At 27.1% G+C, this 25757-nt stretch overlaps 1 protein-coding gene across 1 annotated transcript; it reads right to left on the bottom strand.

Annotated features, from left to right (window-relative positions):
* Nucleotides 1-988: 988 nt before the first annotated feature.
* Nucleotides 989-25733, bottom strand: LOC107441981 (RNA-binding protein 39). The gene is made up of 14 exons (XM_071180626.1): nt 25491-25733; nt 24298-24357; nt 23600-23634; nt 20605-20919; nt 16524-16598; nt 11618-11662; nt 8661-8772; nt 8013-8105; nt 7126-7323; nt 5758-5823; nt 5421-5625; nt 2491-2632; nt 2035-2219; nt 989-1195 (listed from the first exon to the last, which is right to left on the bottom strand). The coding sequence occupies exons 2-14, from the start codon at nt 24349-24351 to the stop codon at nt 1110-1112; spliced, it is 1611 nt and encodes a 536-aa protein (XP_071036727.1). The 5' UTR covers nt 24352-24357; nt 25491-25733; the 3' UTR covers nt 989-1109.
* Between the last annotated feature and the right edge of the window lie 24 nt (nt 25734-25757).

Raw genomic sequence — 25757 nt, 5'->3', positions numbered from 1 at the left:
TCAAATCTATGTGTTAAGTAATTGTTTATAGGCTATTAAAGTAAGGCTTCACATGGCTGTAATGACAAAGAAAACAAAAAATGACTTGGTTACCTCAAATCCAAAAACAATGTTGCCCGTAGAACTATTTTACGTTTGGATTAGGAAATTCATCCATTGCGTTTAACAATTGTTGTGACAAATCTTCCTTTAATATCTTATAATTCACAGTTATTTTATCTTAAAAAAGACTACAATTTTTATTGTTCTAAAGCATCGAACCAAATTACCATTAGGATTGCTTTTTTTTTAATATATATATAAGATTAAACAGTATTTTGAAACTTGAAATTATAAAAGATGTATTTAAATAAAAAGGAATAACACACACTCAATATACCTCCTATTTATCTAAAGTAAAAGAAATTATAAAGGGGGTCATCAAAGTGTACAGCATCATCTGTGTTTTTAAATTCAGCATATGAGTCGGTAATAGTTAATTTTCTTGGTGCAAAGTATCCATAACACTTATTAAGCACTTGTACAACAGTATTTTTACCATCAAATAACAATGTTTAATGAACTGACAAAATTAATTTTTATACATTGTTCCTGTATATTGCTGAATAAAATCTAACATTTTTGAAAAAGCTCTCAATTATTAAATTATCAACTAATTTACCTCTGTAATAAATATCTTCAACCCCAAAATAACTAGTTTTTTGGTATAACATTCTGCACTCTAGATTCTAAAATGCTTATAGTTTTATTGAACATCGTTAAATTTGTAAAAATATTGAGTTCAGGTAACAATCAGACACAAAGTCATGCAAATGACCCCAACTTAAAACCAGTTTTTTACCAGTCAGCAATCTTTAAAAAAAATCAGTATATAAATATTCTTTATAATCTCAATTATTTTACTCTTTTTAAAATACAAGAAAGCTTCTAATTATTCTAAATAGCATTGTTTTTCAAAAAAAAAAAAAGAATTTTATTTAGTAAAAAGTTTGGAAAAAAAAATTTATTTGAAATCACATTTACATATTTGTGACTAAGATTTACATCACACTGATGGTAAAAGCTCCATATATATGTAAGCAAAATGTTTCATGTATGATCTTTGATTTTCAGAGAGCAACTAATGCTGTTGCTGAGTCTGGGAATAGCATATGATAATTTACAACAGGTACATATGCAGCAACTATCACACGACCTGTAAACGAAACAAAATATATTTTATGCATTTCAAAAAAATATATATAAATGAAAAATAAGTATATTTTACAGGTCAAATTACTTTTTTTATTTCAAAATGATATGTTTGCTATATGATCAGGGAATTATACAAATGCTTTATTAATATTAGAAGTTATACTTTTATTGAGAAGTTTTAAATTAATAAAAAGTGTGTGGGACACTTCCATAGCAAAAATTTTCAATTTTTGACACAGATGAAAATATCAATAAAATAAAAATACAATTTTCATTTTAGCGTTTATACTGATTAGAGCAATTTTTTTATAATAATCAATACTCATTAACATGCCTTTCCATTAAAATAATTGATGCATAAGGTCCTATTTGCTATTAAATAACTATGTTATTTTAATCTAAAATAAAACATTTTTATTTAATGCTTATTCCAATATAATGTCTCATGTAATAAAACACACAGATTTGTTAATATCAGCTAATTAAAATGTTCTTGTTTTGACAGTAGAACAATAAATTCAATGTTTATCTAAACCTGAAGCTTCTTTCTATACACAAAGAGACACTAAAAAAAAAATAATTCAATTTGGTATAAAATTTTGATACTAATATGAGTTTGATTACAAACAAGTTTTATAATAAAAATAGGAAACAATAGTCATAGGCATACATTATTTCAATTTGAAGTTGTCGACACTAGTGAAAGAGTAACCACTAAACCTTTTTATAATGATTATATACGAAACAATTAGAAACAAAATGACTATATACAAAGGTTTTATGATTATAAAATTAAACTTTTTTAATGAAAAACATACTTTTGTTAGTTAAGTAACTTACCTGCAAAATATCTTCCATGTAAAGCACTGACAGATGCTGTTGCAGCTGTAAGATTTGGGCACTTTACATAAACATTACCTTCACCCGAGTTTTTATCGACGTAAACATGAAGAGCACCACCATGATTTCTACATTCTTCAATAACATCATTTCTTATTTCTTCGTCCCAGTTAGATGCATTTTCCCTAATGAATAAAAAAATTACAGTTTGTAAAGTATAAAAAAGTAAAATAATATTAATTATTTTTAAGGATTCAGAAAATTAGAAAAATATTTGACACTTGAGGTTCATTTGATAAACTTTTATGTTAAGGAAGAATATAATTCTTAGAAGTGAACAAAATAAAAAGAAAGAAAAAGCTTACTTCAATAAACTGAAATGATATGATAAAAGATAAATAAAACCTTGGAAATGTTGGATTAAATATTGAGAGATGAAAAAATACAAAGACTTACTTGGAGGGATCAAACATGTTAGATAAAATGAAACACTGGGTAGCTACAGATACAGGTGGATTTCCAGCCATTGGGGAAGCAGATGCTTGAGCTGTAAGTTGCAGAGCTTTAACAGCAGCCTGGGGTAATTCCAAACCAGTGCCTAAAAAATTAATTATTTTTATAAAATATGAAACTATTAACATATTATTTGTGTTCATAACTGTAGAATTTTATAGAAAATATTTTAATTTTACATGAAATTTATGGAAAAAACAAAGTAAAATATATATGTTTTAAAATTTTATTCATAACTTTATGAAGTTTTAAATTTAGGAATGGTTATCATTACACGTGATTTCCCACTGCATATAAATTTTCTAACTTTTTTTCTTAATCTTATATTCATATCATCCTATACTATATATAATAATCTACTGGTTGCATGTGGATGCTGTTTCGCAAACTCAACACATTATTCCTGCTACCCTTGACAGCATTGTTCTGAACTTATGGCAATATATAAGAAGAAAGAATTTTAAGTGTAAATTGCAGGAATAAAACCATTTACACACTCACCATTTTATGACCCCTAAAATAATATATTAAGTGCAAATAGTAGGGGTATTGATAAGTCACGTACAATTTATTAATATATATATATATATAGCACCATATTTTTTGTAAAATTAGGTAAAGGTAAAAATTATGCATGAACTCTCTGAAGCTTCCGCCCTTCTTGACCCCCCACCTTAGATTTAATTTGTTTGGATTTTTGGAACATTTTTAAAATATCTTTTCAAACAAACCAATAGTTTTACATACTTGTTTATAAATTTTCCTGCAAGTATTGATTTGCATAATTTTTGCACATCAATAAAATGATTAATGCTAACTGAACAAAATTATAATTTTGTCTTGTTACCCTTTTTTTTTGTGTGTTTCCAAAAAGTAAAGCTAACAATAGTTCGTTCAATAAGAGTTGGCACTTGGCTCCACCTTCATCACAAGGTATCCGACAATAGTATTTCGCTATTTTTGGGAGAAAGATGTGAACAATCCTGAACAAGGTTGCTATTTGGCGATCGTATGACAAAAATATTTATTTCGCAATCTTTATGTGCGTTTTTTAAACATTAAATACTTCATAAATTTGATGATATTTCTTTCTTTTGAGTGAATAGTTGGTCCTTTTGGAAACATTTTGCTGCAATATATTTAATTAGCTAGAGTAACAAAAGGTATAATAGCAGACGATAAAGGGAAGTAAGTGACTGAAAAAGAATTTACTGTCTGCGTTTGGTGTGCAGTAAGGGTTGTCTCAATTTCAAGGGCTGAGACATTTCTTCTCTTACTCCCAGGCTGAAATGATTCTTCATCCGAGGAGGTGGAGCCAAGTCGGGAACGAACTATAATTTTGATATGAAGTAACTTGGTTACCAAACATGAACTACTTTACAAGGAGAAGTTACCCTGGGTATATTGTGAGGAGTTAAACTAATAAGAGTTGTGTCATAATAAAAATATAAACAATGAATCAGAATAGAAGAATGTAGCATTTGTTTGAAAAGAAATTAAGTCAATTAAATTATTCAATGCACTACAAGGAGATAAATAATAGGCATAGTTTTATAACAATGATAATGTCACAGTAGAAATTTTGTTGATAGAAATATTAGCATGAAGATGATTTAAAACTACATGAAAACATGATTTAAAACTACAGTGAAACTTTGATAACTCAAAGCACAAACAGAAGCCAAAAATACTTTTGAGTTATCCAAAGCTTAATATAAAATATGTTATCTTTAGGTTTTTATAACACCTCAGTCTACAAGCCAAAGAAATTCCAAAGTCATGTTGGGTGGAAAGCAAGCTTGATAGTTTGCAAATATTGAGTCATATTTGGATGGTCAAAAAATAATAAAACAATTCTTTTCCACATGAAAATTTTGGCTCCAAGTTTTAGTACCCATTCTGCAAAAATTGTACTTGCCACCCATGTTGTTAAGCTTTAGAAAAGTTTAAAATTAATATTAAATTTATACTTCTGCATAAAACTAGTAAAAAAATAATAATTAAAAAACATCTTAAACCAAAATACTAGCAAACCAGACAGCTACGGAAGCCAAAACCAGAATTCTCTAACTATACACACATTAGAATGATACAACTGTACACGGTCAAATTTCACTCGAAACAATCTTGTAAGATCTAGAATTCTGTGCATCATTTCTTACATTTCAAACACAAGTGTGAAAATGAATGTCAAACATTTAAACCACTCGGAAATAAAAATTGGAGACTAGCATTATAACATCCTTGTACCAATAGAATATAGATAAGGGAGCAAAATGGAATCAGTCACTCAAAGCTATTGCAACAGTGTTGGAAAAGAAAAAAAGAAAGATCTTTTTGCATTTTTATCTTCAGAATTTTTCAGAGTAATAATAGACAACTACAATTTAAACATGTTCTTCTTCATTACTTTTTGAATAGAGTTCTCAGAATAATAATGAGAAATTTTCTTTCTGAAGTTGCTGGTTTCTTTCTACCACTGCAGAGAATAGTTTTGTTAATTTGCTGGAAATCATTTGGAAATTTAGAAAGTTCTTTTAGATTGCTAATGCTTTTTATTTCCTTAAAAACAACCAAAAAAAGCAGACTTTTAAATTAGAATTAACGTTCAGGAAACAAAATTGTCTTCAAATTATCAAAAAAAGCAGATTTGTTGTACTTTAGTTAAAAAGGGAATGTTGCCGGGGTTTCTAATATACTTTGAGTTAAAGACGTTTGAGTGATAGTCCAACTGTAAATGCATTTTTCTTACAAACAAGTACCTCTTTGACACAAATACTCCTTCAATTTACAAACTTTTTTTACATTGCAATATTATTACACCAGATAAAAAAAATTCTTGAAATTATGTTAAGTATTATGAATTAATTTACCTTCAGCTAGCTTAGCCATTAACTGTAAACGACCAGTTGCACCTAGATCAATCCCAGCTCTATCCATCTCTTCAGTATCAAGAAATGATGGACCCTGAATAATGTCAGTGCGATCCGTAACAGTGCCAACTTTCATAGGTCTGCCGGCTAATTCAAATCCATTTAATTGGTCTAATGCTTTTTTAGCACTTTCAGAATCAGTGAACTGAAAAAATATAGATTAATTATTTTACATGGCAATAATGATAAAACTTAAATTTAAATGATAATTTTGTGCAGCTTTAAAATGAATTTAAAATAATTTCACTCAAATAAAACTAATAGCATAAAATCTTACAGTTACAAATCCATAGCCTTTCGATTTGCCTGATTCTGTATCTTTCAGAAGTTCAATTTTATCAATCTAGAAATAGAAAAATAAAGGAGTTAAAACTATTTTCAAAATAATAATAATATTAGTTTATAATTACTATAAACTGAAGATATTTTTTTTTTTATGATGCTTAAAACTTATATAAGCAAAGAATTACAGAAAACAAAAATACACACGTTTGCAGGAAATAAGCATTTACATACACCAAATCATTATTGAATATTTGGTAATAGTTGAAGCATCTAAAATAAAATGTCAAGAAAATTAATACCTTTCCAAGTAAGTAATATGTAGGAGAATGTAATATCAGACACTTAAGCTTTTCTTCGATAAATAATTTTTTTATAGCTCAGTAGATTAAAGTTCAAAGTGGGCTTTCTTGAGATAAATATTTTTCACTTGTCCCTCTAATTGTAATTTCTTAATCTATAGCTTCTTTCAAATTATTTCCTAGCTTTTATTGACATTGATGGATTTCGTCTAACAAAATATTATGCTTAATTATGTGAGGATATTACGTCTATCAACCTTAAACTATGTACAATACAACACGCAACATCTCAGTCTAACACAACACGACAGATAAAATGAAACACGTCCTGAATCACTGTATACTTATGGTTAAACTAAAGGAGATGAGATTCACTCCTTACAACATAAAGAATAAATAGAGTTGCCAGTGATGAATTAAAAAAAAAAAATTTAAAAAAAAGCTTATATTCTATTTTAGGCAAGCTGTCGCAACTAAAAATTATCATCATTCACTCAAAACAGTAGCAAAAAAAATTTTTTTTTAATTTCTGCAACACAAGAAAACATGGCTCTCTGACAAATATGGTGATATTTAAATATTCTTTCATTGCCAAACATGCTGATGTCTGATTCTAACCAAAGATGCTATTTAACCTTCTCATACATAGAATAAAATATGTCTATCTGTAAATTTCCATGTTGCCACAATTAAGGTTTTGGGAAAATAGCCTCAAATGAAATACACACATTTTCCTATACAAAATTGAACTTCTATTTAATGATAAATACTTAAATCTCAACGAATGCCAACATATCTATTTTTTTATTTCACGGATGAAGACCAAATTGGGAAATAAAAAAGTTTACCTTTTTATGGAAATACTAAACTTATAAAGAGATAATAGAATTTTTCAATAAGTATGCCAATTAACTGTTTAGCAACTAAAGAGGGCTAGTTTCACAAAGCATCTCTGTATTCTTAAGCAATGCTAAATGCATTTTTAAAAAAACTTTTTAACTAACAATATTTTTAAATGAAAAAGAGGGTATGAAAACATTCCAGGAGTAAAAAATACTTACTTTTCCAAAAGGCTCAAAAATTCCTTTCAACATTTCTTCTGTTATGTTAAAATGTAGTGATCCTACATAAAGTCTCATTGGACCAACATTGCCACGTTGAACACTCATCATACTAGCAGCAGCTCTGTTCTTTTCAGCTTGGGTAAGTTGAACAATAATAGGCACACCTAGTAACTTTTTGCCAGAATAGTCTAATGCCTAGGAAGAAAAAAAAATCTTAGCAGTTTTATGTACAAGAAATTAGAAAAATAAAGCAAATAATCATAACATTCAAATTAAATACACATTGAGTGTTGCGGGAAACAAGATTTTTTTCCACTCATCTTGAGGGCTTTGATCATTTGGATTGCATATATTTAGATATTTCAAATCAAAATACATTTAAAAGATGTGATGCAATTGTTCTACATGATACAATTCAGCATAAATTATAAGCTCTTTGTGTTTATTTATTGCTTTTTTATGACTTTTTTCAATTATCGATAACTGTTTAATTATTTAGTTTACATAGAGTCGGGATATTTAAAATTAATATTTGTTGAAGTGATGCTTTCAGGATTGTTTTGTGTTTGAATTGAGTAAAATTGTACATGGCACAACTTTGTGCAATTTTTTAAAGTTACAGTGAAAGTTATTGAAATCCATTATTTTTGCATTCAACATAACAAAGAATAAAAGTAACGTAACGTTAAATTATAAAAATATAGAAACTAGTAAAAACATAGAAACTACACAAGACAGACAAGCTAGAATCACATACTTAAAAGTAAAACTATTTGAAAAAGTAAACTAAATATAGATCATAAAATAAATTACAAAATTATTAAAGAACAAGAGAAAATGACAAAAGTTAAAATGAGGAAAACAACATTTCTCCTTTTACTTACCAAGGACACAGAATATGTTTCTTGAAATTCTATGTAAGCAATTCCTTTAGAGCGTCTTGTTTTATTATCCATGATGATTCTAACATCTTGAACCTGTAAGTTAATGTTTTAAAAAATAACTGAAAAAATTAAGTCATTTCACAAGTAAGAAAAATATACTAATGCTTTTTCATAAACGAGCTTTTAAGAAATGTAAACCTTTCACTGTAGCCATAACACAAATTTTAATTATTTATTTATTCAATTTACAAAGTTATTGTAATACTGAATACAGGTCATCTAAATTATTTTAATGGTAATAGTGTGTACATTATTCATTTCGAATTGAAAATTAAACAGTTTAACATCACTTTTAAAATGTTCCTAAAAACATCAAAATCCATTCACATTAGAAAAATTCCTGTTTCTAATGTGAATGGATTAAGTAATATTATTTGAAACAACTTATAAATTTTTCTCATTGGCAAATGTTTTTAGTTGTCTTAAATAAAACAGAATCCATAAAAAAATAAGTTAAAAATATTAGTTTGAATATTAATTTTTGAAATATTAACGTGACAATTAAGAATATCAATAAAATTAATAAATATCAGTTTAAATAACAGAAACAGAGACGTTAAATTATAGATTTTTAAAAAAAATCTTTACCTTCCCTACAGGTGAAAAAAATTCTTCCAAATCTCGTGCTCTAACACGTTGAGACAGTTGCATACAAAATACTGTTCTCATGTCCCTTTCTTCTGGTGTTAAATCAGGATTTCTAATTAAAATAATAAAATAACTTTTTAATAAAAAATAACCATTATTATAAAAAGTTAGTATTTTGAAACTTTGAGAATGCATACCAGATTTGAACCTAGAAAAAAATATATCCTTAAAATTTAAACAAATTGCCAAAAGTACATGGAAATTTCATGTAACTTAATAGAAACAAAGTATTGTCATAGCTCCTAGCAGAGTAACTATAACAGCATATTAAGAACTCTAGTATTAGGCACAAAAAAGATCACTCACTTTCATAATTGTGTGACGTCATTGATATAGAACAAGGATTTCATATAGTAATAGTTTAAAAATCTTACATTTAATTCTAAAAGTAAAGCAAAAATGTAAAATAAGTGCAGAGTAATACTATTTTTTATTAATTAAATCAAAACTCTTAGATCATCTTGATTTTTTTGTTATTCAATCATTTAATGTTCCATGTAAAGCGAAAAAGAAGAAGAAAAATATCTATTACAACAACTTTAATAAAAAAAATTCATGAATGTAGAAATTATAAATTTTATACTGAATATTATGTTCACATATAAGTTTATCTTGCATGCAAGTCTATCTTGCATACAAGTTTACCTCCTGCTTTTAAAGAAATCCACAATTTCCTTTTTCATAAATTTTTCCAGACTTTTAAAAACTAAGAAAACTTTTATTTTAAAAAAAAAATTTTTTAACAAAAATATTTTATTTTGGAATCGTCTTCAAATCAGCCTGTTTCTTTTGCCAATCTTAAATCAATTTCTTATTGACACCAAATTGATGTAAGGCAGCACTGTTATTTGTAGTCTCCTTGAAAGATATAATTAAGTTTAAACCTTGCACTATAAGACATTCTTTTCTTTTTTTAAAATTATTCCCCATAATATAAGAAATTAGAAGTGAAAAGAAAGAAAAAAAGCAGGTGCATTCGAGATCAGAACAAGATAAAACAATTTGCAATAAGATTCGGGGGGTTGTATGAGGAGAGAGGCTTTTAAACGATAGAAAGGCAAGGATAGCTGCCATCACTGGTGTTACAAAACCATTTAATACCAGACAGGGCATTATTATTCACAACTGTCTTTCCTCTGATCGTTTATTTCACATCATGTGGTTTTTCAATGCTGGAACAACACTCCCTGTTTATAGCTCTCCACAGGGAATGGGAATATGTTTTGCAGGGAGATATAAGTAACCGAAAAATGTTACTAACTTTATAGCATGCGAATAAGTTACAATTATTAAATCTTGTTTTTATATACTAAATTTTTGATCTATGCGAGTATATATGCTATTAAATATTAAGATTTTAAAACTTAAGGCTAATAAGTTTATTAAAAATAACATTCATTTATTCAAGAAATTTCATAATTTTAAGGTAAAAAGTAAAAGAAACATTTATTTCAATATGAAAAAAAAGTCCTATTCATGCACGAAAACAAAATGAACTTTAGTTGCAAATTCAAGGTCGCCACTGAAGTAAACATAAAAAAATTATGACTTTAATAGTTCTCAAGGTTAAAAATAATAATCTAAATGGTATAATCAGAAAAATAATTGTAGCCTAAATAATAGTAATCTCTCATAAAAAATAGCACATAAGGTAAAAACGAAAACAAAAATATCTAAAGAAAGCAAAGAAAATATATAACACAGGGTTCTCTCTAAAATTTATCTGCAAGACGCACTGCTCTGTTTAACTACTTGGTTAAAAAAAATTTCTGCCCTTTAAACTTGATTACACACTCTGATAAATGCTTAAACAATAAAGATACATGCCTATACCCTTGTCCATACATGCTAGTTCCCTTGTCCATACACGCCAATTAGCTCCTAACTACATATGCCTTTTTCTTGTTTTTTACTCATTACCACTTTGTCATTTCCAATAATATTAATATTATACTATAATGAGCAAAGAATTTTCTAAACTATGACTTCTTCACCAGATTAATATGGAACCATACCATCATTAATCCATCTAATTTTCGGATTATCCAATCTGATCTGATCTGATTTCTTCCAATAACTTCTTTTTTCATTTCCATACTATTTCCAAAGTCAAAATTTCGAATTTTAGTAATAACTTTTTAACACTCTTGATTAGAATGAAAACCCCTATATATTTTTCCTAATCATTTTTCGGCATTTATTTCTAATTTCTCAGTCGACTCCACATGATGTTTTTAACATTCTAATTTAATATGATTTAAAATGACAAGGGATCTCCAGTTCGAGTGATCACTTTCTAACGTCTCCAGTTTGCAACAATTTTGCCATAAATCCACATTATTTTATGATCTTTTTTTTTGGGGGGGGGGCACTGTTATTTGTGTTTTTTTAATGTCATTTCCATGTGGTTTTAAAAATTGCAATATTTTGATATGAGTTTTGATAACTAGATTCCACATGACTCACTAGCATAACCATAATATTTGAAAATAAGCATCTTCTAATAAGTAGTCAACTATTTGACAATAGTTCCCTTTTAGCTATTTTTTGTAAAAAATAGAAACCAAGTCATAGTTGTCTCGCCTTAATTTTATTAGCAAACAGTTAATTTCAGTCGTCAGTAAAAACTGCAATTGAGACAAAAGAATGTAATAGAATGCAATTCAGACAAAAATATTTTAAATTAACCTTTTAACAAACTCGCTGGCAATTTCATACAAACATTTCTCGGACAACCACAATTTTACGGGCAAATAACATGGAGGGAAATGGTTTTTTACGTGAAAAAACAAGGTTGTAATATGTTTTTACATAAAAATAAGTTCAAGATCAACAGCTAAAGGTTAAACAGAAAAAGAAAAAAAATCTTATAACAAAAATAAAATTCGTTCACATACCTGTGCAGACGAGCAGGTTTTCCAAATTCATCTGCAGAATCATTACTAAAAGAGAAATCCACCCATTAAAACTTAAAAAACTATTCATTCATAAAAATCAATATCATAAAGCAGAATATTTATATGTACGTAGGTGTACATGCATGTATCTTATACAAATCCCCAATTCTGAATCAATCTGCACCAAATTTGATGTATATATGTTTAAAGACACAGCAAATCAAACAGTCTACCTTAAAACTGTCTACATTTTTTATAGCTTGTGGCTCTAATTTATCAAAAATTAGTTTTATCACACACTTGTATAATTTTATGATGCATGGTAATGAAATCATCAAATTCAGATTTTAAAAGGTAAAAGGGGCTACTTGTTTCTTAAATAGATACTTAAGTTTTTAAGGCATGTCACTATGAACTTTGATAGAAACTCAACAAGAACTAAATTAAAATTGTTCTAATGTAATGATCTATTTAGCCACAGGGAAATTCTGAACATTACAGTTTATGGATAGTTAATCTTCATTTCAGTGAATTTCGGTTATATTATGGCAAATTAAATATTATAAAACCATGTCAGAACAATGCAACAAATAAAAAAATTAAGGTTGGGTATTAGGAGTCATGTATGTGTAGTATGGAGATATTAGGGTACTCAAATGTTCGGATGGGGAACAAAAACCGATTCACCGGTACCTATATTAGGAACCTAAGTTGGTATAATAGGTTCACCTTTATCACAGTATCTATAATATGAATACTTATAATATTTAAAGACACTTTTAATTAACCATCACTCATGTCAAAAATAGTTCAGTGATTTTTTAGGGGTTTGCAAATATGATTATAAAAATGTTAGTATAGTAACTAATTATTTTTGAGAATTATAAAAATTGAAACAAAAACACTAGGCATTAAAAATCTAAAATAATAAAATGAAGAAAATGTACTTATCAAATAATCAATATAATTTCAATATGTGAACTGTGAAAAATTGCCGAATTGTTATTGACGTTAATGATGCTTTTAAATTTTGTAATAAGCACAAATTGAAATAATAAAAAAAGTTTTTTTCTAAAATGCTAAATTAATGGAGAAAAGGTACATTATTGGTCAAAGATTTTCATAATTTACAGCCGTTGTTACAGCCTTAAAGAAAAAATTTTCAGAATTAACAGCCTGTTGCAGGCCAAGACTGTCTGCAAAAATTTAACTGTTTTATATTAATTATTGTTTTCGATACGTACTAAATGTACTTATTTTGGTACCAAGATACATAATATAAGTACTGTGGAAATAGGTTTCTATGGTCCATCCACCAAAATGGATAAAAACTGAAGAAAATTGCTGATTATGGTAATTTTTGATATCCAAGAGTTGACCTTAACAGATAGCATTATGTCAAATGTCGCAGAATATAATTTATCTTTATTTTAATGGGATGAACTTCTAAAAACAGGTTTTGCTCTTTGTTAACATAAAGCCACCATTATGGGCAAGAAATAGTTACAGAAAAAATTGGAATTGTTTCAGCTTAATTAATTGTGTCAGTATACGTTTTTCAGTTTTGTGCATTATTTTGTAATGTTAATTAGAGCCGATTTATTGATGGATTTGATCATCCATGGCTCGATATAGTTCGAATTTTAATCGCAGGTTTGAGTTTTATCATCCAAAACAGTTCTTCATCTACCGAACTTAATTTTTGGGAGTCATTCTGTAATATATTAAGTAATATAGTCAATTGTCGATTGTAATTAAGTTGTAATATGGCCAGTGATTTAATAATTGTTATATTCATGTAAGTGTTTCATTCATTTTCACTATTAGGTACTTTAATTAAACCACAATCTTACGGCAAAATTTCCTTATCCAAGTTAAGATCAGTTAGCAGTAATAAACAGATACAACAATTATTTAGATAATGCTTTTTCTAGTATCCTACTGCTTCCCAAACTTTGGAAGTCTATTTTTATTAAATCTGTTGCACTATGGTATTCTTGCTAAATCCTCTTACATCTGCTTCATATCTCCCCTTGTTCCTGTGCATATTGGTTAAATCTTTTTGCATGTAATTGACTTACTTCTCTACCTTCATTTGGTGTTTAGATAATGAGGAATGCTTTTGTTTACAGAACTGAAAACAAAACTATAGTATGCCCATTTCAGTACTTTCATTTATGCTTTGCTCACATTGACGTTGTTTTTTACTTTAGTCTACATAGCATAAAGTATATCCTATCCTTTTTGGATAATAAAATCAATATTTAATATGAGAATATAAATCAGAATATTTTTATTTAAAATTTCTTTTGAAAGAAAAGCATTGTATTAGTTGCTGATACAGCATTGTATTAGTTGCTGATACAGCATTGTATTAGTTGCTGATATGAAAAGTGGACAAGTGTGACAGCATCAGAAATGCAGTAAATATAGCAGCATGAGCATTTCAGGTTATAAATGAAAGAATACTTTATAGCAGACGGCATTATGTCTTAATTGTCCCATTCACATGAGAGTATTTAAAGTGAATATCAAGTCATGCTAAGATGGATGCCTTGAAAACAAAAAGTGGTATGATTTTAAGTGACAGAAGGTGATAGTTATAGACTAGAAGTTACACAGATACCCCAAGTCCTAAATCTTTGATTACCAATATTCCAGCAATAGGAGCAATCAGGGTTGCCACAGTAAAAAATGAACAAAAATAGTTGCTTTAAGTAGTCTCAAGCATGAAAATAGTTGCCTAAAACTATAAAAATAGTTGCCTGAACAGGAGCAAAAATTTATCAAAAATAGTAGCCAAATAATTAAAATTGTAGCTTAATTGTCGAATACTATGATAAGGACTGGTTGATGTCAGAAATTTTAAATCGTGATATATCGCCCGTTTGACATCGCGATTTAGCATATGTTCAGAAATTACCTATGGGAAATCAATCAAAAATAAATAAAAAGGAATAAATCTATTACAAAAGAAAATATTAATTCTAAACATATTCTACTATAATAGCAATATCATTGCTTAATTTTTTCAATTAAAATAATAAAGTCAAAGCAAAAGCAAACCCAAGATTTATTTCATTTTTCTTAAATTAAAAATGATTTAAGATTTATTAGTTTAAAAATAATAATACTGTGACAAAATATTTTACATACGTGCAGTAAAATTAAAGAAAACGAAAGTAGAAAACAAACCAAAAAAATGGTCACCAAAAAAAATGTTTTTTAATTATTTGTTGGAAAAAAAACCATGCTTTTGAAACATCATTAGACCATTTTTTATTCAATTATTTAAAATAATATAAAGCAGTATTAACTAATGGTCAAATTCTGTACTGAATAAATGTAAAAATATTTTTACTTATTTATTATTATTTTCGTCCTTGAAAATAAAATTGACTAAAGATTTATTTCTTTAAAAATGACACTGACTATCTAACAAATTATAAAACAAACAAGTATTGAAAGAATTTTAATAAAATTTAAAAAAGAAAAATACTTTAAGTACTAATGTTAAATTATTAAAAAGCATCCAAACATTACTAAACTCTTTATTTAATTTTTTTAAAAAAAATTTGTTTCTTAACTAATAGCCAATTTTTTTTAAAACTTTGTTTTCAGTTTCTCAAAAATAAAAACAAATTAAATAAAGGTAAGCTTTATTTTAATTTTTTTATAAATAAAAACAACTGAACATTTATTGGTGTAAAAATAATCAAATTATTATACTTACCTATATTAAATAAATTTGAAGAAAAAAAAAACTAACTTTTTATAACAAAATTAAGTACAAAATACCCCTATTAAACTGTATCCCTTAAAATGAAAAATAATAATTGAAAAAAAAACCAATGAAGAAACTTTTTCAATTTATATTTTCTTTTCATTGATCTATTGAGTTCAGAACAAAAGTTTAAGATAACAGCGATTGTGCAGCAATCGCAAAGTAACAGTAGGTCTACGAAAAATAAGTATAAGTATAAAAATAACTTTGCTAAGAGTAAAAAAGTCTCACAATAGTCGCCTATTCCTGAAAATAGTTGCTTTTTTAGCCTTTTCAGGCAAAAAAAAGACGCCATAGTCGCCTAAGGCCGAAAATAGTAGCAAATAGTCGCATTTCAGTAGCCTGTGGCAACCCTGAGCAATGGGTTCATTGAAAATCGCATTGTTTGCTTGCAATCGGACTTAACAGGTCTGGTACTGATGCTAAGCATTCTCTAATATTTTACACCATAAACAGCCATTTGACAATGAAAGTCCACAATTCAATAAACTTCAACTAAAATTCTCACTTCTATGAGTTCTATTCTGGAAACATCTTTTTTTTCACAACCTAGCATTTACTTTTAAGTGCTCTTGTGTTAACTGGTTATGTGCAATCTTTGGTGCTTCTGAGAGTTTTGCTACAAGATCTATATTTCCAACGCTATCACATGTACATTTTAGAGAGAATGCACTAGAATAAATTTATCAGAGAATAGATATTTATTGCATGATTTTCTATTTCCCTGGAAAAAAAAAGACTTTCCTTGTTTCCACAGAGAATGGCCACCTTAGCAGGTTTTTAAATAATTTTAAACTAGACTATATAGAGAAACAGTATTTTAAGTGTAATAGATCCAATATTTGTTACTTTTCTGATTTAATAATAGAAAAATAAATTATAGAAGAAATACATAATTGAAAATTGAATAATGCATTTTTCAGTTTTAGCATCAATGTTTGTTTTTTTTTTAAATTAACTTTCAAGAATGGTATTGGTATTGTGTTGTTCTAATTGCTCAGAAAGAGCAAGAATAAAAAAATAATAAAAAGAGTATAAAGATGCTAAGCACTATACGTTGGGAAACAGTAAAAATGGAAAAATTTGGTAGCTAAAAATTTTAGAATAATTTCAATATAATACCCCTTGTCTTCCCGTTTTGGTGAAGGTGAGTGAACTCTAGTTTTGCTGGAGCGTCTTTTCTCTGGACTTCTAGTTCTAAAAATGAAAACAATTTAGAATTACAATGTAAGTCACACAATAAAAGATAGTAAAAATAAACTTCACCATTTCTAAATTATCATGGTGAAGATGCATTTCTATCATCAATTATATTATTTGTAAATGAAATTAAAAAAAAAAGGTTTAAAAAGAGCAAGTAAAATTTTAAATTATTGAAATAGCAAAGTATAGCACACATTCTCCAGATATCAAGTAAAAGAAAAATATAATCAAAATGTAACCTTTGATTTCATTGAAGAGAAACTGATTATTGGGTTAAAAATATAAAGCAAATATATAAACGATAAATGATATATAAAAATTACAAAAAATATTACCAATAGCAGTACTTGCAAACATTGTCACAATTTTTTTTAAAAAAAGGGGGTTAGATTAAAGAAAACTAGAAAAAGTGTTAACTTAATATAATTATTTTGTAGCATAAAATTTATTTATAACTTTATTTTAAAATTGTGATTTCCAGTTTTTCTTTCCTTCTTCCCCCATAACTTCTTAAAACATTTGACATGCTTTTTTCTTCTTTTTTTTTTTGCCTCAATAAAGTTTTTAAAAAAAATTTTTGGAAAAAGACAAGATTGTCCATTAATAGTTGGAATGGCAAGAGAAAATCATTCAGGGGGAAACATTTATTATCATCGATATTGGCTTTTCTTACCAATTATACTCTACACGAAAAACTGTTATTAAGATTTTAAGATTGTTTTTAAGATTTTTATAAAGAGACAATTGATTAATATATTCCATCAAAAAATCAAACTAATGCAAATATGAGTATATTATCTTAAGTTTCATAATTTTTGCTTTAAAAATATGCATCTATATTTTTAAGTTAAGATTTTAAAAGTGGAAAAGGTAAAAGTAGGAAATTGACTGGTTAGGAGCTTGACTATGTCATTTCAAAAATTAAAAAACAAAACAAATCCTTAAACTTACTTTCGCAATAGAGAAAATCATAGACATGGTTTTCTTTACTCATTGACAATGTGGTTTTTCTTGCATTTATATTCTACTCTTAAGATATTTGTAAATCTTCCTGCATAAAAATATATTCCCATTGTAATAGATGGAAACAGTATTTTATAATAAATGTTCTTCCAACAATTAAATTTTCACATGTTCTCTCCCGTTCCCCACAGCGTATTCAGTATTACTCCTTCATCAAATGAAATTAAAAGGGCTTTTTAAAGTCGTGCCTTGTAAAAATATTTTATTACTAGACTTGTGGAGACATTTTTTGCAAAATTGTTTTCTATAAGGTATGAAAATACTTTTTATTCATTTTTTTCAAATGCAACCAAAAATTTTATAATGGGTTTGGTAAAAATAATTTAGGATTTTACCTAGAACACTTTTCCCGTAAAAAGAAAGATTAAATGAGAGATACTATCTTTAGCTGAAAGAACTTCACCAAGATTCTAAAGCAAAATTTCATTTTCCTTGTCTTCAAACCAAAGAAATATATATATAAAAACATGTATTCAAAGTAAAATTTGGAGTGAAACACAAATATATCACAGAAAGTCTATATTTTTAACTCTTAATATTGAACATTAAACCTTCAAATAAAATTGCATATAATCCTATTTAAAGGAATCCTGAATAGCTTTTTAATAGCAAATGAATAATAACACACAAAACAAATTTGCACTTTAAAGTTTTTTGTGAGAGAATTTCAACATTTTCACAAAAATCAGACTAACAAGCATATGAACAACAGGGATGCACAACCATATTTGAAATGGTGGACAAAACTTTAAAAAAAAATAGAGAGGGGGGCAACGTAAGCAATTTAAAGCTGCAGTCGTAAAAATCCAGGATGTATTTAGATTTCACTTAAAAGTAATAATTATTGAGACTAATTCATGAATAAACAAAAGAAAATTAATAATTTCTCTTTAACCTAAAAGTTAATGTCTTCAATTATTTAGAAAAAAATATTGCTAACACAGTATCAGATTACAGTTAGAATTTTGAAATTATAATTATTTAATTTATCTATCTTTTTGAGTTAGAAAATTTTCTATTTCTATTTTTTAAAATTTGCTTAGGCAAATCAGTAAGAAATTGCTTCTCATCGCAAACATTCAACACACTGCCATAAACAATGTGAAATATCACAATCTAATAAAAGCTGAACTCAATCAGATACTTACTGTTATGGAGAAGAGCTGAAAAAATAATTTTTTTCTGCTACTATGATATTTCCTTACATTAATATTTAAATTTAAGACAGTTTATACTTCAAAAGGTTTTGTGGTCTGTTTTGGCTAGCAAGGAACAAGTTGTACATCCCTGATTAACAGATTGTTATGACTAACTAGCAAAAATATGAGAAATATTTTAACACAAGTAGTACTCCGTTTCATTATAACTATTTTGATTGCAGGAATTCAGGGCAAACAAAAATGCTAGGGTTTCCTTCAAAAATGGCAAAACTTTTCATGGCAAATATTGTTATTTTTCAATCTGTCCTCTTTTTTCTTATTTTTAAAACAGCAATTACAAAATCCAATAAGAGGTAAAAAAATTTTCCTCTTATATGCTGCCTATTATCTATGACAGATAAAAGTACCACATATATTATCATTTTTAGTGATCTCTTTCATCTCACAATACAGCTGATTTTCAGACCGAATCTTGGTTTTCTGGAACACTCATCATGAATAGGTAGGCCATATAATCATTAATAAGTATGACATTCTCTGATTTCTGAAAAAAATTATTTTTAGATCGAAAATTCTGTACTTATTTTAAAAATTTCATGTATTATAGAAATATGCAAATAATAATATAGCAAATAGAAGAAACTACACAATTTATTTGTTTATTTAGATAAAAGAGGAAAAAGAAAGCAAGAGGAATACATAAAGCACCTACTTAGAAAATTTAAAATTATGTTTTATGAAGAAAAAAAAAATTTAATTATGAAATTGGTTACTTTTATGTAATAAGTTTTAATAAATTTAGATTTTTAATTTTACTTTTCAAGAGTTAAAATCAAGAAAAGTTCCTCAAATATTTTGCAATTGTTATAAAGCTTAAACTTTATATAAAAGTAATAGTTCTAACAAAGTTAGAATATTTGAGATAAAAAAAACTATAATGTAATTACATTTGTCAAAGGTAGTTCTTATTTTCTTCAAAAAAAAAATTATACAGTTTTTAATTTTATACTATTATGTGACATCACATTTCTGAAAAAATAGGTTAAAAGAAAATCTTTTACAATCTATTTTCATCACTACTGTGCTCAAAGTATCTTTTTTGTAACAAATTAGATGCTTTTGCAGTTGATTTTTCAAAAATTTTATGCTTTAAAGCATTGTAACTGATGTACATATGTGTTATACTACTTATAAGATAAGCATGCTGACAAAGTATCTAGTAAACAGTAGATAATTTTTTTATTAGGAGCAACAGTAACTAATAATTTAAGTCCTAACTTTACTTTGCAATTTTTATTTGATTATGTGAATTATAAAATACAATTAAAAAATTTAATATCCAATGAAGATTACTCAATTTCAGATAGATATAATAATATATTTTAAATCTATTAAAATATTAGGTCCTAACATTTTAATATTTTAAAACTATTTAATTTAACTTTAGAAACTATAAAACTAATATTTTTTTACTAAACTATTCACAATTGTTTTTCAAAAAACATGAACTGGAAGCTTTTAAACAAAGCAACTAGTGACTTTCATTGTTTAAAACATTCTTTTAAAATTTTTATAACAGAATACCTCATTTCTTCAACTGCAACAGATAAAAATAGCTGGAAAAACTTTAAAAAATCTTGTTTAATAAATTGCAGGCTTCTTCAATTTTTTTAAAAATAATGTTCTAAAGTGACAGCAATAAAATTTTAATAGACAAAAAGAGAATCAATTAGTTCATAGCATCAACATAAATAAATACCAAACTTCACAAAAGCCTTTTAATTATATTAAAAATAATAATAAAAATTTTGTAGTACCTGCTCCTGCGTCGAGGAATATCTCTGTGAGTACGTCGACTTTGATAATCCCTTGCGTTATAGGAATTTCTACCACCATAGTTACTTCGATAATTGCGTCTTCGATCAGGGCTGCGGCTTACTCGCCTTCTTTCTTTTTCGGGATACTCATTTCTTCTGCTTTTGGATGAATCCTTCCTTTCTCGACTATGACTTCTATCTCTTCTGCTGCTCTTATGGCCGTTTTTAGAATGACTTGTGTCTTTATGCTCCTTGTGAGAATTTTTCCGTTCTCTACTCCTACTTCTGCTATGTTTCTTTTTTTTACTTTTCTTTCTAAAAATGAAAAAAAAAATAATGATAATAATGAATTTAATAACAAAACCTGCCATATTTGATTGAAACTTATAAAGTTCATAATGAATATTATATATGTAAACACAATTATTAAGTATATAATATTTTTACTTTTCTTTCTAAAAATGAAAAAAAAAAATTATAAGGAATTTAATAACAAAATTTGTTATATTTGATTGAAACTTATAAAGTTAGTACTGAATAGTATGTATGTTCTTTATAACACAATTTATAAGCATATATAATATAAATAAAATAAAAAATTGTCTGCAAACAAAACACTTTCTGCAAGAAATTTATCAATCCTTTTGTAGCTAGTTACCCAATTTTTGCCAAAATTTGCTCTAATATAACTATTTTTTTTAAAAGTGTTTAACTTTCATAAAATTCTATATTGATTATTATGTATACCAGCATATATTCCATTAACTCCAGCTACATTGACTTTGTACTGCATGGCTAATAACATATTTTAGCATTTTGTGCATGTTTATGATTACTTGCAAATACTACACTAATATTAATAACTATAGTGTAGTTATGAAGACTTGTACCTTCTCATCTCCAAACAATGGCAAATTACTTTGCTTTAGCGATTGGAAAAATCAATGTAAGTTTCAGAAATTTTTTTAACCATAAACTTTAGATTTTCTAAACACTTAAATGACTTTCAATGTTTTTTTTTTTTCAAAAATAATTAACTTTATTTTATATCCAGAGTCAATAAATTTTGAAATTTCATCCTCTAAATTTTGTCATGGAAACCTTTTTTTATGTGTTTTGCTATGTACATATAAAAATACTTTTCCAAGCATCAATTCATCAATATCAATTGAATATTTTCATAAATAACCTTTTCCAGCATACAAAACAACAATAGCAAAAAACTTAACTTCTTTAAACAAATCCTAAAGGCATTTACACTTTACTTTCCTAATTATTTTGATATGTGTTATATAATCAAACTTGAAGGTTGTTCTTTGAAATGCTTTTTTTATAATTTGAAATAGCACTGTTTAGCATATAATATGTTGTTTTATAGTTATTCTGAGTTCAACCAGGTATTTGCAACTGATAGGTTATACTGTCGAAACTGCTTATCTCGAATCTCACAGGAAAAGCAAAAAATTTGAGATCAAGAGGTTTTAAGTTATACACACACTTTAAAAAAATTTTATTAAGAAATTCTATTAAAAGTGCTTTAATTGTTCTTAGTAGAAAAATACAAGCATTTCTGTAAATTAATTATACCAGATACATCTATTTGCAAAACATTTTTTAACATACATTTAACACTGAAAATAATTTTTCAAAGAGTTTTGACGTCTAACCTTCTTTGTTTTGATTATTCTTTTAAGGTCAGAAAGAGCAGCAAATCCCTCATTGACAACATTTTCTGAGATTCAAGAATATTTTGTAAGAGTTCTACAGCTTTTCTACCTCTTTAGCACTCACTTTTGATTCATCAATATGATCTTCAGCTTCTTCCTCTTCATCTGCTATTCCTTTGACATTATCTATGATTTCCGCATTTGTCAATGTTCCGTTCCAAATGTTGCCAGGCAGTTGTTTACTTGTAAAAATCTTCTAAATTAATGTCAACATTAAATCCCAATTTTATTTACTTGAAAATCTGTTCCTGCCTTTCCAGTGTCAACAGTTTCTTCACAGCTTTTCTCAAAAGCAGCCTTTTTAAAACCAATTTGGATAGTTTTTATAGACACATTTTCAGGGTATAAGTCATTCTGATAGCCTCCAACACATTTATTTTTGGAAGAGAAAGTTTTTCATCGATGCCATCTACAAGCTTGCGTACCAACTGTTTTCTCGAATTCACTTTAAAAGTTCCAATTATCCTTTAATACATTGGTTGCAAATTTGAGAAAATGAATTTCTACTCCTAACTTTCTTATCTATGTTAAAAAGCTAACCCCTGGTGGTTACTCTGTCCTATTCATCAACTTACTGCTAGAATCATCGTATTTCTTGTTAATTAAGGAAGTGCAGGGATTGTAATCAAAATTCGTAGAAACACCCCTAACCTGCTCATCCCTACTTCCAGTGGGTTCAAGAAATTTATGTTTGTCTGCAGGTTCTACTGATATAGAAAGTTTTGGCATTTGGATATTTGTGCTCTATTATTAGAAATTCAAGAAAAGGAGGTTTTTGGAGAAAAAATTTCGACATAAACGCGGAAAATACATTGATTTCAAACAGTAAATGTAGGGAATTTTAAACATCTTGAGATATGGAGGTTTTCGAGATAAAGAGGTTTGAGATAAACAGGTTCAACTGTATTTTATCTAGCTTTAGACAGCACTTTTCACGATGATTAAGAAAATAATGCAAAATGTAAAAAAGTCACAGTTTCCATTAAAATAAAAGTTTTTTTTAAATCAAACTTGAAATTTTTTTAAATTACTCCACCTTTGCATAGCCTATTTTCATAAAAAAAATTGCAAAAATTGATAATCATTCTTTATATTATAATGATTCTTATATAAAAGAAAATATTGTCAAAATTTTAAAGATCAACAATAGAAAAATCTTAACAGGACTATTTAAAATCCCAGACTATTTTACAGATAAGTAGACTGCAAACAGGTGTTAAAAACAGGCTTAATAAAATTTTAAAAATCAGACCAAAAAACAAACTTACTTTTTGTCATGATCAGGCGATACAGACCTGGCATCCTGCAAAATAATAATAACTTTAAATAAATTTATTAAATAAGACTTAGTAAAACTTAATTACGTATGCAATTTTTATAGCTCATTTAGAGTTAGTACACTATTCTTAAAAAATGTATTTATAGGTACCAAGTTTTACCAGCAGCCCAATCTTGTTAAAATGTACTCTCGCCCAACTTGTTTTCATGAATAGCCACTAATTTAATTATACAAGCTTAGTTGAAGTAAAGTAGACTTACTAAAGTAGAAACGAATTCATTTAAGTCATCCTTTTCCTTAAATTGCTAATGGTTTGTCCAAATGCATCTCATTAATTTTATCTGTAATGGCCAGCATTAGATTAGTGTGTAAAAACAATAAACTTCAAATTTATATCTAGAAACTTAAATATATTTATTTAGAATTACTTGTAATAGAAGTTAATGAAACAGCAATGTGTTAGATTTATCAAATAAACATTTAAAATATTTTTTATGCTAATTATAAAAGAGAATATTAAAAGCAATAATAAACCTTCATAATATGATTTAAATGTCCAAAATTTTATTTTTGAAATTCATTAAGCATTTAAAAAAAGTCCAACATGAATTTAAAATAAATTTAAATAATTTATGCAAAGGAAATATCCTAAGAAATCTTTAAACATGAATATTAATATAACTGTACCTGTTTAGCAAAGGGAGCATCTAGCATAGCTTCCACATCTAACTCATCATCCATGACTGTCTAAAATATAACCTCATTTTATTCTCTTTTTATTTAGGTATATACAATAGATAAACATTTGGGTATTTTGAAACTTCTGCAGTATAGAGACCCCAAAAATTGACTAAATTGTAAATTCGAATAGCAAATTGTCATTTTCGTAAATTACACACTGCAAAAAGTAAACTAATAGAGAAATTTCCAAAATATTGACTGAAACTGTCAGTCTTTTGAACTTAGAATGGATAATAATATAGATAATTATTTATTTATTGTTAACTTTCCCTTTTCCATTCTTGTTTCTAGCAGATTATTGCCTAAACTTGGCATTTAATTTCGCAACTAAAATCTTCAGAATTGTATATTCAAACTCTATTATTATGATGAATGAAAAACTTAAGTAGAATTAAAGTGCAACTGAAAGTTATTATAAGTAGCTAACTACTCTTACTATAGCAACGTAATTTTGCAGGGGTTTGTCCAGGCCGAATTTACTACCGTTTATCACCCACCTTCACAAATTCAACTTAAGAAAAAACGGTAGTTTCACAAATTCAACTATAGGAAAAACGGTAGTTTCACTATATACTTCATATTAAAATTTTATTTTTTTATCCCTTAAAAAACAATAAATTCATATTTTTGGGTTGATTTTTAAATATATTTCTTAATTTTTCACAAATTATGTTTAAATTTTCACAAAATAGGTACTTCTCAGAAAAGCCTAGACAGACCCCTGTTTAAATACAGTGTAAGCAGATTGTGGCATAGCAATTTTCTTTTTTTAATATTGCATTTAGTTAGGGTAAAAAAAAAACAATCAACGCAAAATAAACTATCTCGAACCATATTGAAAATTAATCTCAAATAAAGCAACCTACAGCAGTCAATTTCGAGAACTATCTAATGACATGATAGGTTTCGAATACGAAAAGTAAATTACTTTAAATTTAACGGTTCCTAATAATCATGTGTTCGCAAATTGGTCCAGCACACGAAAAACGCATTAGTATTAAAACTAGCATTTCTCAACTTTAATTTTAGTTAGTACAAATAATCATATAATTAACTAAACAACACTACAAAATACTATCACAGTAAGGGTACTTTAATTATTTAACCAATTATAGTTACAAGAGGTAATGCAAGCATACTTGTTTTTTTGAAGGCTTGTTTGTAAAAGTAGATTCCAAGTCAAATGAACTTGTCTTTTCAGTAAAAAATTATTCACATGTAGCTAATAAGCTGGTAGTGCATGAAGTGGTTACCTAAAATATAGATTTGTTTTTAATTAATCGAAAATTCGCTTCCTTATACCACTAATATGTGATTATTGTTATTAATTTTTTCTGAAGGAGAATAGAAAGTTGTGTTTTGTTGCCATTTATAAAAGTAGTAATAATTTAATTTTCGTTGAAAAA

Source organism: Parasteatoda tepidariorum, chromosome 1 (assembly GCF_043381705.1).
Source record: "Parasteatoda tepidariorum isolate YZ-2023 chromosome 1, CAS_Ptep_4.0, whole genome shotgun sequence".
Classification (NCBI taxonomy): domain Eukaryota; kingdom Metazoa; phylum Arthropoda; class Arachnida; order Araneae; family Theridiidae; genus Parasteatoda; species Parasteatoda tepidariorum.
The sequence above is the reverse complement of the archived record's forward strand: the minus strand, read 5'-3'. Positions and strand labels throughout refer to the sequence as shown.